Here is a 13,882-nt window from a genome sequence, read left to right on the forward strand (position 1 = left end):
AAACCAATCCGCATTCAGGTTTTATTGCCAAAGCTTAACTGAACAAGCTAAGGTTAGAAGCCGATTGGCTACCATGCACAGCTGCACCAGATTCCAAGTGAACCAGCTTTAGTAAATCTCCCCCATGGAATCTCTGACAAAAAATAAAATTGAAGTACTATCTATATCGGATCATGCCCCTATTACAATGAAACCACAGTTTGGAAGGAAACAAAATAAAATAAATGTGTGGCAATTAAATGAGTCTATACTACAAAATCCTGAAGTAGAAACAAGAGTAAAGCAGGAAATAGATCAGTATTTTAAGTTAAATGAGTCCAAGGAGGTTTCTATCGCCACGGTATGGGAAGAACATAAAGCCTATATTAGGGTTATATTGATTGCAATAGGTGCAAAGAAAAAGGAAAAACAGGGAAAAAGAATTAGGATATTAACGGAAGAATTACATCAGCTGGAACAATCACAGAAAAAGAAAATAAACAGAGTTACAACAAGAGATAATATTAAAAAAGATAGACGCTAAAGGATTTTTTGGAACAAGAAACAAGGAAGATTTTTAATAGGGGTTTCGAAGGAAGGATACTGGTGGGGGAATAAACCAGGGAAATATCTGATGAAGAAGTTGAAGGAAAAATAATCAAGGAACTTTATAAATAAAATAAAAAATGAAAAAGGTGAAATGGTTTATTCAACTACCGATATTGCTAACACATTCCAGAGGTACTATAGCGGTTTATATGGAGCAGAAGGGAAGAACCAGAAGGAATCAGAGGAGGAGAGGAAGAAGAAGAGGCAGACTTATCTGAAAAAGGCTGGCCTACGTAGTTTGGATAAAACCAGACTAGCAGCTTTAGATAACCCAATATCAATAGAAGTCAATTTAGCATTAAAGAGTACAGCTGTAGGAAAAAGTCCTGGACCAGATGGTTTTAATCCAGGATACTATTAGAAGTTTAAAAACATCTAGTCCCTAAATTGTGTTCATATATGAACGCACTAGGAAAGGAGATAAAGACGAGGGAGGAATCGTTACAGGCATATATCACAGTAATACCCAAGGAGGGGAAACATTAGTCTCAGTGTACCAGCTATAGACCCATATCTTTGTTGAATACTGATACAAAAATCGTATGTGAAGGTGCAAGCCACCAGGATGAAAGAGTTGATGTCTGAGCGGATACACTTAGATCAAGTGGGATTTATTCTGGGTAGAGAGGGAAAGGAAAACGGTTTAAGAACATTGCTTATCCTGCAAAAGAATAAAAGAGGAGAGGAACTGGGAATTATTCTGTCAGTTGACGCTGAAAAGGCTTTTGATAGAGTAGATTGGGGATTTATGTTCGATATGCTCAGAACATTAAAAATCGGACCTAGAATGATACAGTGGATAAAAGAGTTTTATAGAAGTCCCTCCACTGCAGTGAAGGTAAACAGTTCATTATCAAAATTTTTTTAGGATGTATAATGGAACAAGACAGGGATGTACCCTGTCCCCGTTGCTGTTTGTGGATTCTATGGAACCGCTACTAGCAACTATTAGAAACGGCGTTTAAGTCAAGGGAATGTGGATAGGGGACAATGAACATAAAGTAACAGCATATGCAGAGGATATGCTGTTCTATATTAAAAACCACAGATAATCAGTACCAAATTTAATGAGAAAATTGATAGGATATGGAGAGCTATCCAAATTTGAAAATCCATAACTCAAAAAGTGAGATGTTAAACATAAATGTTCCAAAGGCAGAGAAACGAATTCTACAAAAAGAGTTCCTCTTTAAATGGAGAGAAAAAGAATTAAAGTATTTGGAAATAAAACTAACGTCGCCTATAAAAAATTTATATCAGGCAAATTATATCCCACTAATAAACGAGATAAAGGATGAACTGAGGAACGCTTCTACGGGAAAGCTGTCTTGGATAGGTCGGAGAAATATAATACACAATGCACAGGGGAGAGGTTGAGTAAGAATGGAAAGTTTACTTAGTAAGGCACCATTAGAAAAGTTTATTTGGATACCACAGGAATTTCACACTTGGGATGAGGACACAAGCACTTTGACACAAGATGTATTTAGGATTTGGAATAAGCAGAAGGATTGGAAATTTAATTCATTGTCAATTCCATTGGCGGGAACAAGGTTTTTTCCACGCGGGAATGATAATATCTCAGGGAAGCGGATAATAGATAAAAATACCTGCTTAAAAGATATTGCGGATAGAGGAGTTTTATGTTCTTTTCACGAGTTGAAGAATAAGAAGGAAATATTTTCTACACTGGATGAGTGGCGGTATTGTCAAATAAGACATTTTGTTGCAAAGCTCCCACAGCCACTAAGGAATGAGGATGAAATGTATCCTTTAGAGCAGGGTTCTCCAAACTTTCCAAAGGGCCAGTTTACTGTGCTTCAGATTTTAGGGGGGTCAGATTGTGGCCAGCTGGGGTAGAAAAAGTCTCAGGGCCAACATCAGTGAGAGTAAACAAGGTCTCAGGTATGGTGTTCAGTTACATAGTGCCTGTGGTCAGTAGGAGGAGTAGTGCCCCAGCATTGCTATCACTGGAAGGAATATTGGCCTATCATTGATGTTAGTGGATGGAATAGGGCCTCATCATTGATATTAGTGGGAAGAATAGTATCCCTTTGCTGGTGTCAGTGGGGGGAATTATGCCCCACTTTTGGTGGCAGTGTTAGGAATAGTGCTCCAAGGGCCGGATAACAGCCAGCAAAGGGTGCTTATTTTATAAATCAGAGCTCTCGGTGAAGCAATATAAAAATACAATTTTGTTCCATCTCCTAAATGCAGCCAAAAGCCTTATCACTAAAATGAAAAGGAGGGGAAACAGTGAAATAGATCAACAAACAAAGAACAAGAAGTAAATGGAAGGATCAAGAAAACAAAACGAAGAGGTAGGGTGTGGGAAGGGTGTGGGAAGGGTAAAATCGGGACGGGGACTGTAATTAAATAAAGATTTTTATATTGTATGTTGTTGGTTTAAAAATGGATTGCATGAAACAAAAAAAAATTAATAAAGATGTAATAAAAAAAAATGTGGGTGAAAGCCTCTGGTTTTGGAAGCCTGAATAGGTTTTTATTGTAAAACATCAAAGTTATACCCAAGCACATAACATCACATACACCAGAATGGAAGCAATAATTCTAGCATGAGACCTCCTCCGTACACTATACAGATGACCTATAAGGGGCTTTAAAAGTGTTGCCTATAGAAAATACGGGTTACTGAGGTTCGTCGCTATTTCACAGGTGCACGCAAATTTAAGATTCGACATGTTGGATATCCATTTACTCTGCACAACCTCTTCTTTTATATTTTACAAAAAAATAGGGTAATTTATTGCTTTTTTTTACCCAAATACGTTATTAAAATTAACATTTTTACAGAAATTTTGCGGTAATATCATGTGACATAAAAAATTGGAACTGCCAGTATTTTATTTTCTAGGGTCTCTGCTTTCAGAAAATATATAATGTTTGAGGTTTTGTGTAATCTTCAGGCCTTAATTTATTTTTTAACCGTGTGCAAAAAATGCAAAAATGGCTCTGACAGTGAAAGGGATAAAGGATAAGCCCATCACTCCCCCTTCCCTGACAAGCACCCAATCGGTACTCATTACACTGCAAGGTCTCTCCCCTCCTTGCTAGTCCCCGGGTGTGGTACTGAAGAGAGGCAGGGAGGGGAAGAGGAAATAAACAGTGCAATGTTAAATTATTACACGTTTAAGTCGCCATAAAGGCACTTTTGATTTTAAAAGCCCCAGGCATTCCTAAAAGCACCTCAGATTTAAATATGGTTTTGGTTCAAATTTTTTTTTTTTTTCATCTGGACAAGTAGATTGTCATGAGAGACAAGTAGATCGTAGCACTGATTTAGTCCCTGGACAAGTAGTTTTTTTAAAAAATTTCCACAACCCTGCAATGTACATGCATATCACAATGGTCTAATCCCTACTTAAAATACATGTCATATGTAGTGTGGATACTTTACATTATCACAATTATTTTTATAGCTATCATTTGTGCAAATATTCACAAGACAGAATCGGATAAGTGATAGATGAGTATTTTTAAAAAAAGCTGTTAGGAGAGGGGAGTTAGTGTGAAGGTTTGATAGATGGATACCATACAAGAGTGACACTTTCAAGAACATCAGAGAATGACTTAAGACTATTCTCTAACAAGAGACCTGTCCAAAGATCTAGCAATGACTTTGCCAAATATCACAGCAAACATGACTTTAAAATGTAATGAAAGACAAAACTTTTTTTCATTTTGGATAGAGTAATGGAAGGTCTCCCATTGGGGAGATTTCCCACAATATGGGAATTTCTTTTCCTTTCACTTTCAGTGATAATGAGAGACAGTAACAATAGAGAGAGTGATTCTCCCTAATGGGGGCACATAGAGCAATAAAAACTGACAGGGTTTCTAAATCCTCTCCATTGTATCCATCCCACTGGATATCACATCATGAGATAAAATACCAAACAGTTTCATAAGATAAATACTACACGTCAATGAAAAAACTCATGCCTTATTTTAGTAGCGTTTTTTTGTGAACTGCAAAAAAAAAATAAAAGTTTGAAAAACACCACAAGTTATTTTACCTCTGATCTTTAATATGGAATATAACGCTTTGTGAATTGAGCCCATAGTCAAAATTGCAGGGAAATCACGTCTTACCATGTCCACATTGCAGGTTCCTGGAGGGGACACAACTTTACAGAGGGCATACCCCCAAAGCAGCCTTCAGGGTCTGGGTGCCATTAGGAATGGACCATACCCCTAGATCTGTTTAAGCACCCTGCAACTAACTACACTTGTTGCACTCTTGGTGGCATAAAACCTATGGTCTATTACTATACATCCTGTGCCCTGTACTTTAAAATTAAAGTTTTAGCAATGAAATAAAATTATGACAATCCAAATTCTACATTTCTTCTCATAGACAAACCATATTACCAAAGCCTTACAGGGAGGAGCATGTCTAGATCCCTGAATGTTATGTGTATATCTTACATGCATTAAAAACCTTTAATAATGTATTCATATCACATTTTATGGTCAATGCGTTTCACATGAGACATACTGACCGTATGTCTCATGTGAAACACAGACATGATCAGGCATGTTTAATAAGACAAACAGAAACATTCAAATTAACAGATCCATAGCATTTTTCACTGGTTTAATCTCTGTAATCTGAAATGTGATGGCTGCTATGGGTTAGAACACTATATCAATTTTCATATCTATCTTGCCTCTTCACAGTATGTAAAATGGTTATATAGAAATGCACATATGGTGGGTATATTTTACATGCAGTACAATAAAATTAAGTATGCACCCAGAAAAATTCGAATGAATCTAAGCATCAGTAACTGAAATGCACAGGCTTTACCTTTGTATATGCAAGTTTACGAAATGCTTGCTTGGCTTCAGTTGGCTCAATGAACTCCACAATGGCAGTTATGCCACCTTCTGGCAGCAACACCCTGCCCAGGTCTCCAAACCGCCCAAACACTTCCTGTAGTTCGGAAACCTGAACACCAGCTGGGAGATTTTTCACTAAGATTACAGATTTACTGCGCGGTCCAGAGGCCTAATGAAAAGATAACAAAACAGACCATCAGACACTGCTAGATTGTACAGAAAGGGCTCACAAGCCTATTATGTGACAGATTTTTCCCAGGTGTTACCTTTGTGACTAAGGAGGACAATCATCTCCCCATATTATATAATCACTGGCAAGCATTCAAAACATACTAGAAGTATAAGTCACTTTTATAAACAACACCACATTGCTGGAGAGCTACAAAAACTACCCTTCATTTCTTAAACAAGACATTTCATGTAGAAACCATACAGGGTATCCATCATTCTCCTTGAGCATACTGTTAGAAGCAAATGTGACATTGAGATACAAGTCCTCCAGTTTACAGTTTAAAATTACCAAAGTATGCAGTTGAACATATACCACTATAAAAAAATACAATTATAAAGAAATTAACATTAAAAAAAGAAGCAATAGTTGTGACTTTTCATAAGCAAGCAAATCACAAATGATTTTATAAATAGCAGAAAATAACCTGGCTGAAAGAATCCAGACTGACTCCATTTTCCATTAGGAACTGACGAACATCTTGTACTAATTGTGTCTCTCCCAAAGCAACTCTGACAGCTACACTTCCCTTTCCTTCCTGCAGGAAAAGGGAAAATATATGAACATATAAAAAATACAAAAACACATCTCATTATACCCAATATGGTAAAAGTTTGGGCAGCACTTACATGGTCCAACACTTGGCTTTTGCTAGTATTGTATTTCTGAGCAATCACCTCGGCCACTGAGCTGGTACCCATGAACAGTGTATTCCAGTTGTGGGCGCTAAAACAAAATGTACAGATAATTTATCACAGCTTGCAGTATGCCTCTAGGACTGCAGTAAAAAAAAAAAAAAAAAAAAATGGTCTTTAACAACTGGACGAACTTAATAAACTGCAGGGATACATTACATGCAGTGAAAGAGGAAAGTCGGGCTATAGCCTACATAGATAAAAACAAAATTAGGGGAATTCAATAAAGCTCTGACACATTTTTGTGATGGTAGTTCCCATTAAAACTACCTGCGCCTAATTCAGGAAAGCATTTGCTCAAGTTTCGGTAGCGTTACATGCACCAAATTCAGGCAGTTTTAACTACTGACACTTGAAGAACCAGTCGCACAGGTAGCGACAGCTTCCTATCTTTCTTACTGCAGGTTTGCAGTTTAGGAGACTGTCTTACAGTAACTAAGACCAGCTGTGAGCTGGCATACGCAAGTAAACCAGTGCTCAAAGTGGAGCACGCCTGTGTTTCTCATCAATGTGACAGATTGCCACACAAAGTTGCACCTCCAACCCCATTCAACTATCAGCTAGGAAATTCCCCAGCAAAAAGCAGAATGTAAACAAATTGCAAGGGATAGTGGTCATCACAATGTCTAGATTTAGAAAATGACTTCAGTCACTGGGTGGGTGGAGCCTGGTGGGGAACTGAGAGACTAGTAAGATACAATTCACTCAAAAGTCAACATGTATAGCTCTCCTGGGTTACAGAAAGTACCTGGAGCTATTGGCTTTTTCCTTCAGAGCCTTTTGTTTCTTATATCTGGAGGATTCTGCAGCCTCCTCGGCTTCCTCTTCTTTTTTTACTGTTGAGGGAAGAACATGCAACATCCGGCCCTGTGGAGCAGGGCTATTGTTAACAAGCAGTCTTACCAAACTGTCCTCAAATACACTGCAACATAAAAAGCAAGACTAGTTTATGAATGCACATGTTGCTAGAATGGAAAGAAACAAACACAATGGTGCATATATATGTATATTATTTTACCAATTCCATTATGACCACTGAAGGCAAGATCACTGAGGTAACTAAAGCCTAGACACCCATCCTAAGTGTAGCAGCAACATCAGTTATCTCCTTGAGAGATATTTATAGAGCAGTAGTTTGCTGTAATTTAAGGAATAAATTCACCTTTTAGACAAAAATAATAAATGTGCATTTATTATTGTTGTCTACAGGAGCCTGGAAAGCATTGCACTAGCGATCAGTAGATCAGTGATGCCATGCAGGTCTCCTGCAGACCTGTCAGAATATCTGGGATGTAGTCCCAAGAAGTCTCCCCATACTATCTGTCAGAGGGAGGTGGGGGGTACTATCTTGTCAGAGGGAGGGGGGGGGGGGGCAGGGGCAGCGGCTGCAGCTATGGGAACATGTTACATGTTCCACCCTAAAAACAGGTGGAACATGTAACATGTTCACAAAGGTGAACTTATCCTTTAAAACACATGCACCTGGAAGATTTGAATGCATTGAATAGATGGTTAATGTCCCATTATATGCTTTAGAAAAATGCCAGTATACGCCTGATGGAAACACATTCTCAGTATAGTAGTTCCTCATGGCTATCTCCTGGGAATTTCCATTTGGGTGCAAAATGCAGAAAGTAGATTTGAGTTACTGATATGCAGAAAGACAGGCATAATATATATCTGCAGACTGGAAGTTTATTAAAAACATCCAGCGATCACCATGGTTTGTTATTACAGTGCTCACTTGATCAGCAACCATACTGACTGGCTCCTGATCATCACTCTGAGATCTGCGGGTGCAGGTGACAGCATGTTTGCAGAAATAGAGGTACCTAAGCACATTGCTCCTAGTTCACAGCTGCAACAAGCAATTTTCTCTTTGGGTTTTATTTACAGATTGCAATCATCTAGAAGCTAAACAAATATATAGTCTAGATCAGCAATGGGCAAACTATACGGCCCGGCGGACCTTTTATTCCGGCCCGCGGAGCTAGGCTCCCGCTAGGCTCCTCGAACAGTCCGCCCTGAAGACCGGTGTAACATGAAAATCTGTCTCCTATGAGGATCTGTTCCCCTCGACGTATCTGCGCATGTGCCGGAGATCGCCGATCGGCTGCTAATGCCTGAAACTGGCACATGCGCAGATAGGTCGAGGGGGACAGATCCTCATAGGAGACAGATTTTCATGTTACACCGGAAAGGCGCTGGAACACCGCGAGAGGAACGCGCGGAGCAAAGGTAAGTGAATTGACACAGAGGGGACTTGGGGACTTAATATGGGGGATGAATTAATATGGGGGATGAATTACTATATGGGGAATGAATTACTATATGGGGAATGAATTACTATATGGGGGATGAATTACTATATGGGGGATGAATTACTATATGGGATGAATTACTATATGGGATGAATTACTATATGGGGGATGAATTACTATATGGGGGATGAATTACTATATGGGGGATGAATTACTATATGGGGGATGAATTACTATATGGGGGATGAATTACTATATTGGGGGATGAATTACTATGGGGGATGAATTACTATATGGGGGATTAATTACTATATGGGGGATTAATTACTATATGGGGGATTAATTACTATACTTACTATGGGGGATTAATTACTATACTTACTATGGATGACACATACACATCATTCATCTACTCTTGGTCCGGCCCCCGGGTCCAATATATGAACCCATTGCAGCCCTCAAGTCAAAAAGTTTGCCCACCCCTGGTCTAGATACAACACAGCGCACACATGTATCAAAGTACAGAAATCCTCACCTTGTAATTTATATTACCTTTACAAAAAATAGGTATAATTCCCATACCCATACAGGAAATATGGATGAAGATTGTATAAATATCTAAAGAAAAAACAATTTTCCCAACTAGTCCCTGCCCTTTCTTACATTCAGTACTACTAAAGATAGACAAACCTGACATGGTAAAATAATTTAGCAATTTAAAAAGTATGTAAATATCAATGGGGTTTTCTTAATATTGGCAGCAAGAACTCAATATATAATGACAGCTGTCTACTGCACAATGCAATGGAAAATAATGAAAGAGTAATAAGGGCTCCACAAATCCAGGCTCCCAACTGTTTCACGCCCCAAAGGCTCAATCTTCTTTTGGGAATTGCTCATTGGTGTCATACCAGAAGCGTAAGCCAGTGAGGAAGTTGCAGATTCAGCATAAGACTCCTAGACTTAAAAATCAGACTTTGTAACACTACAAAGACTAAATAAGTCTGAAAAAGTTTTGACTGACTAACCTGAAATATCTGTCCGTCAACTTCGGCATAGGCTTTTACAGCATGTTCTGTAATAAGGAACGTAACAAAGGCAAAGCCTTTTGGTTTCTTGGTTAGCTTGTCAATGGGAAAATGGATCTCAGAAATTTGTCCTAAAAGGGAAAAACAGAAGAAGCCATTAGTTGACAAATCTTTAGCATCACATACAGTTAAAGTTGTAGTTGAAGAGCCTTGCAGTGTTGTACAGTGTACACAATTGTTTTATTTAGAAATGAATAAATTACATGGAATTATGTATCTATAGCTAATAATTTTTTTTGTTGTTGTTGCTTTAGAGAGTGGTTAAGGCTCCACTCACACTGGCTTAAAAAAAATGCCAGTGCTCTTAGAAGAAAAAAAAAAAACCTGTTAATTTTGAGTGTTTCTATACTAGCCTTTAGGAGCGCTTAACATTTTTTTCTACCAAAAAAAAGGTTCTCCAAAAATTTTTTTTTTTTGCCTCTAAACACTGAACTTAAAAAACGCCTTTACACTACCTAATGTGCATTGACACACAGGATAACAGTTGCTTCTACAAGCAAAATGCTAAACTCCTGTAAGATCAGTGTTTTTCTTAAGCCTAAAGATTAGATTTTTAAAGAGAAAGTATAATTTAAAATTAAACAATGGAGAGTGGTTGTGGGCTTTTTATTGCAGGCATTACATCCTATAAGATCAATTTGCAAAGCTTTAACACAAAGATCAGCATCTTTATTTTCAGCCGCATGAGTATAATTTTCAGATCTCAATGGATTCAAATGAAAATTGGCAAATGTGAATTGCCCCTATGTCTTTTCTGTAACAAAATTAATTGCCTGTTTGCAATCTTTTTAAAACTGTGCAGCTCAGTCCAATAAAGCTCCCTGCAGAATTGCTAAAAGACTTAAAAACCCAATTCTTCTGATATATCTATATATCTATCTATCTATATATATAATTTTGGAAAAAAAAGCTAGGCTTAAAAATCCATCTTGACACACCCAAACTCCAGAGGTGGATTTGGATTCTCAGATCCTATAAAATATCATGAGGCCATTTATCTTAGCAGACTTCTAGATTGAGACAGAAAGCCTTAGTTAGGGCTCAAACAGTCCTTCCTTTTTACCTCAATGTCAAACCTTTCTACCTGGCAACTTTTAACTTCACAAATTACCCTCTTTGGCTAAACAGTCAGACTCCTTTTTCAGACTACTACCCAAGCCTTATGGCCTTGGTCTTGGGATCCCTACACCTCTCTGAGTACTTTAGCCCCTCAATTGCTACCGTTAATACAGAAGTGTATGTTTAAGGCTGGCTTATTTCTCCTGTCAAAACAAAGTCATGCCATCCTACCAAAAGACCTAGATTTCATGAGAGGTTTTAAATTTTGCTCCTATCTTAAATCTTACCAGATGCATTAGAAAAATTAGGCGTAGATCAAGCTGCAATCTGACTTTTTTTTATTCTTAGTTTACCATAACCACAGAAGGCAACAAAGAAAACCTTCAATTCTTACAAAAATGGGAAGATGCCTACAAGACTACATTTTCCCAGGCCCAAAAAGATCGCATTATCCTATTTGCACACATAGCTTCTTTGGCCAACAAATATGAAGAGAATGGATATAAGCAGATGACATTATGGTACAGGACCCCTAGGCAACTACATCAGATATACCCCAAGGACTCCCATGTATGGTGGCGCTGCCACCTCTATCAAAAAAGAATTACAAAAATTCCCCCCTCAGACTGCAGTTAAGGCATGTATACTCACAATGTGGAAAATAAACTAATCCTCAACTAAAAAGCAGCGGTATACCAGAATTAGTGAGATCCAGGAAATGGGGAATCTCACCTTAGCCCTGAAAAACCAGGAAGAGAAATACTTTTGTATTCGGACACCTTGGTTTCTCTATAAGGATGTCAAGACCCCAATTCAGCCAGAACCACCCAGTCTCATAACCAAGTAGAGACCCCTGGCCTCCTACCTTTTTTTCCTCTTATTCTTGCTGTTCCTTCTAATACCTGCCTCATATGACCATTCCATGTGCAGTTATTCTGCCCCATTCTCTGTGTTTCTCTCCCTATCGTCACAATCTATTCGTCTACCCTCTGAGAAAGGAGAAACAAGGAGAACAGTTGCGTTGTAAATCATAGCTTTTTATTGCAATAGAATTATAGTATGATGTTTGTCCATGGACAGGTGACCTGATAGGTTACTGAACAATTATAGAACTTGAATGCCCAGAATGTAAATATGTGCATTATATGTGTGGTGGTTGCCTTACAGTGGTTCTAATGTCAAAACATTTTTACCTTAGTGCATTCTAGGCATTAAAAGGCAAAAAAAAAAAAAAAAACAAAAAAAAAAAAAAACCACACTACTACCTGTCCTAGTCCCCCCTGTCCCTAAACACCTATCTGAATGACAGCACCAGGAAATGGAGGATCAGTGCTGTAACCTGGACAGCACTTCATCAGTGCCAGGAGTCAAACTCCTGTGAGGAGAGAGCAGGGGTGTGGCTTACTGGCACTGTGTGTGTGTCTCTATGGACACACACAACCTGGATTGAGAGCATGCCTACACGGGTACCCCTTAGCACACGGCTTGCTGAGGGGACATGTGCAGGAAGGAGGAGTGAACAGCGCCGGTGGGGGAGAAGAAGAGGCGGCAAGAGGAGGTAAGGGACTACTTACTTTCCAGAAGAGGAGGCAAGGGACCACTCTCTGCAATATGATTGCACAGAGAAGTAAAACCTCTTTTTTATTTTAACGCAAAATAAAATCCTTTAGTGTCATTTAAAGATTAAAAAAAGAAGAAAAAAAACACACAATTCTATTGCCATAAAATTTCTAAATCGACATACATTTTTATTTATATTTAACCAACTGGGAAGACTAATTTATAAATATTTACCGTATTTGGAGAACAATGCTTCTAGGTCTGCCTCAGTGCAGCTGTAGGGCAGATTTCGGACAAACAGTCTTCCAGATTCTGATAAATCCTCCTGCAGCTCAGAATCATTCTTCTTTATTTCCCATGGTCTGCTATGTACTTTCTCCAAGACTGAAGTGGCCTTTGCTTGCTCAACCTGAAACACTTCTATGTATCTTCCACCTATAAGACATTGCTACAGTATTAACAATAACAGGCTGCTAACATGAGACTGACTAACGTTAGTTAGGTCCATATATATTTGGACACAGGCACAATTTTAAAATTTTCAGGTATTTAACAAAATATTCATATTCAAGCTATCGTTATATAATGGATATGGGCTGAAAGTGCACATTCTCAGGTTTAATTTGAGGGTATGTACATCCAAATTGGAAGAAGGGTTTATGAACTACAGCTCTTGAGAGTAGCCATCCCCCCTTTTTCAAGGGACCAAAAGTAATTGGATAATTGAATCAAAAGCTGTTTCATGGCCAGGTGTGGGCTACTCCTTTGTTATTTCTTCATCAATTAAGAAGGTAAAAGGTCTGGAGTTGATTCTAAGTGTGGTATTTGCATTTGAAATTTATTGCTTTGAACCTACATCATGAGTTCAAAGAAGCTGTCCATGCAAGTGAAACAGGCCATTGTAAGGCTTCAAAAACAAAACAAATCTATCAGAGAGATAGCAGCAACATTAGGAGTGGCCAAATGAACAGTTTGGTACATTCTGAGGAAAGAACACACTGGGGAGCTCAGCAACATAAAAAGGCATGGACATCCACAGAAGACAACAGTGTTGGATGATCGCATGATCCTCTCTATGGTAAAGAAAAACCCATTCACAACATCCAGACAAGTGAAGGACACTCTCCAGGAGGTGGGCGTATCATTGTCAAAGTCTACAATCGAGAAGACTTCACGAGAGCTAATAAAGAGGGTTCACCACAAGGTGCAAACTATTCATAAGCTTGAAGAATAGAAAAGACAGATTAGACTTTGCCAAAAAACATCTAAAAAAGCCAGACCAGTTCTGGAAAAGCATTCTTTGGACAGATGAAACTAAGATTAATCTGTACCAGAATGACGGGAAGAAAAAAGTGTGGAGAGGGCTTGGAACAACTCATGATCCAAAGCACACAACGTCATCTGTAAACCATGGTGGAGGCAGTGTGATGGCATAGGCATGCATGGCTTCCAGTGGCACTGGACCATTGGTGTTTATTGATGATGTGACAGAAGACAGAAACAGCCGGATGAATTCTTCAGTGTTTAGAGATTTACTGT

At 38.5% G+C, this 13,882-nt stretch overlaps 1 protein-coding gene across 1 annotated transcript in view; it reads right to left on the reverse strand.

Moving 5' to 3' along the window:
- RBM19 (RNA binding motif protein 19) overlaps window positions 1-13,882 on the reverse strand; it is a 109,768-nt gene that overhangs the window by 59,610 nt on the left and 36,276 nt on the right. Inside the window, exons 10-15 of the mRNA XM_089691232.1 lie at window positions 12,578-12,778; window positions 9,665-9,795; window positions 7,124-7,242; window positions 6,310-6,406; window positions 6,108-6,218; window positions 5,420-5,620 (exon numbers count right to left, since the gene is read on the reverse strand). Of these exons, the coding sequence (XP_089547358.1) occupies window positions 5,420-5,620; window positions 6,108-6,218; window positions 6,310-6,406; window positions 7,124-7,242; window positions 9,665-9,795; window positions 12,578-12,778 (860 nt within the window). The remainder of the gene's footprint in view (window positions 1-5,419; window positions 5,621-6,107; window positions 6,219-6,309; window positions 6,407-7,123; window positions 7,243-9,664; window positions 9,796-12,577; window positions 12,779-13,882) is intronic.

This window comes from Staurois parvus, unplaced genomic scaffold (assembly GCF_062004578.1).
Source record: "Staurois parvus isolate SC_StPar_1 unplaced genomic scaffold, SC_StPar_1.0 ptg000556l, whole genome shotgun sequence".
NCBI classification, from domain to species: Eukaryota; Metazoa; Chordata; class Amphibia; order Anura; family Ranidae; genus Staurois; species Staurois parvus.